This window comes from Anomaloglossus baeobatrachus, chromosome 4 (genome assembly GCF_048569485.1).
Source record: "Anomaloglossus baeobatrachus isolate aAnoBae1 chromosome 4, aAnoBae1.hap1, whole genome shotgun sequence".
Lineage (NCBI taxonomy): Eukaryota > Metazoa > Chordata > Amphibia > Anura > Aromobatidae > Anomaloglossus > Anomaloglossus baeobatrachus.
The window spans coordinates 280,117,304-280,119,005 of NC_134356.1; the positions used below are offsets into that span (position 1 = coordinate 280,117,304).

The 1,702-nt window shown below is 36.3% G+C and overlaps 1 protein-coding gene across 1 annotated transcript; it reads right to left on the minus strand.

Annotated features, from left to right (window-relative positions):
- Nucleotides 1-228: 228 nt before the first annotated feature.
- Nucleotides 229-1,468, minus strand: LRRC10 (leucine rich repeat containing 10). The gene has a single exon (XM_075342470.1). The coding sequence runs from the start codon at nucleotides 1,371-1,373 to the stop codon at nucleotides 501-503; it is 873 nt and encodes a 290-aa protein (XP_075198585.1). The 5' UTR covers nucleotides 1,374-1,468; the 3' UTR covers nucleotides 229-500.
- Nucleotides 1,469-1,702: the final 234 nt, after the last annotated feature.

Here is a 1,702-nt window from a genome sequence, read left to right on the forward strand (position 1 = left end):
TAAACCCTCCATTGTGTTTAGATAATTAAAATTCCTTCCTTGCTCTTATTAGTAACATGTAAGATATAAAAGTTTAGAGGGTGGCTTAAAAAGGATCTTATTTATTTCTATGCAATGTGAAGGTCATGCACAAGATTCTGACATGAAATATGGGATATTTCAAGAAAAAATACAATATTTTAATACACTAATTTGCTGTTGTAATGTTATAATATTTCTTACATCATAATATTTCTTCTTGCTTTACCCAGACATATGCTCAGTAAAAAATTATAAAAAAAATAAAAATAAAGTTAACAAGAATATACCACTTTTAAAAATAAAGTTCAGAAGCTCAAATATATAGCTTTACTTACAGAAAATTAACTTGACTTTATGCAACTGAGTTCATAGCTAATATATAATGTAAGGATAAAATGAGTTCATATTCATTCCAAGAATCCGAGCTTCGCATCGTATTGAGTCCATGCTGTTATATTTTATATGTCTTTGATACACATTTATATTGATGTAGAGGTGACTTCTTCTGGGTTATCGGTGGTAGAAGCTGGAGGCTCATTAGGTGCTGTAGGTTGTGATTCTGTATTCTCTGTGGTTTTTTCAAGCTCTGCTTCAACTTCAAACTTCTTCTTGGGTTCTGGGCTCTCTTCAGACCATCTACCCACTCTTCGAACTCCTTTTGCTACTTTAGGAGCATTTTGACATGGATTATGATCATAGATGACAAGCTTCAATCCTGTCATGTGCACCAGGCTTGGGAAAAATCTTATACCATTGCGATCCACATCAATAACATCCAGGAAAAGCATTTCTAGTAAAACAGGTGGGAATTCTGTCAGCAGACTTCCTGACATCCAAATGCTGCGCAATTCTGTAAGGTTTTTCAGCTCCTTGGGAATATTACGTATCGGATTGCAGCCAATGTGAAGTGTCTTCAGAAGGGGCAGTTCACAAACGGCAACCGGCAAATATGTTAAATAATTTGATTCAATCCACAGAGTGTGTAAGTTCTTGAGGTAACTTATCTCTTGGGGAAGATCTCTAATCCGATTATTACCAAGGTATAATATACACAACTGCTTTAGGCTGCAAACAACTAGTGGAAGAACCCTAAAGTTATTAAAGTCCAAGGCAAGGATCTGGAGGTTCTGAAGAAGTTCAAGCTCTGGAGGAAGGGAGCTTAAATTGTTGTCGCTTAAGTATAACTTGATAAGTTCTGTAAATCCACATACCCTCAGGGGAAACCTCCTCAGCTGCATACTGCTCAAGTCAACCATCTTATCAATAGGCATTTCTTCCAGGTCTCCTAGAAGGTATTTTTGGCAGGTGTTAGATGGGAAAAAAGCAATAATTCCTCTGATTGTATTTCCCATCTTCTGCACAATTACATAAGTTTCATGCTCTGAGACTTCTGTTCCCTCTTGGACAATACTTTATGGAGTCTGCTGAGAGTGGCATTTCTGTTGTTCCATTACAATACATTGTTTACATGGAAACTGCGATTAATCTCAAGAGTTACTGATAACTAGAGAAGTGCCTGGTGATGAGAAGGACAGAAGTGGTTATGAAGAAATTTTTTTCCGTCTCCAAAGTCCGAACAACTATACAAACAGAAAAAGTTAAATTACCATTGTAAACCATGTGAATGGACTGTATTTGGCAAATGCTCGTGAAAAAGCGAAGGGGAAATAAAACATGATGT

Excerpts from the sequence above, each read along its gene's own strand:
- LRRC10 (XM_075342470.1), bottom strand. The coding sequence starts at position 1,373 with ATGGGAAATACAATCAGAGGAATTATTGCTTTTTTCCCATCTAACACC.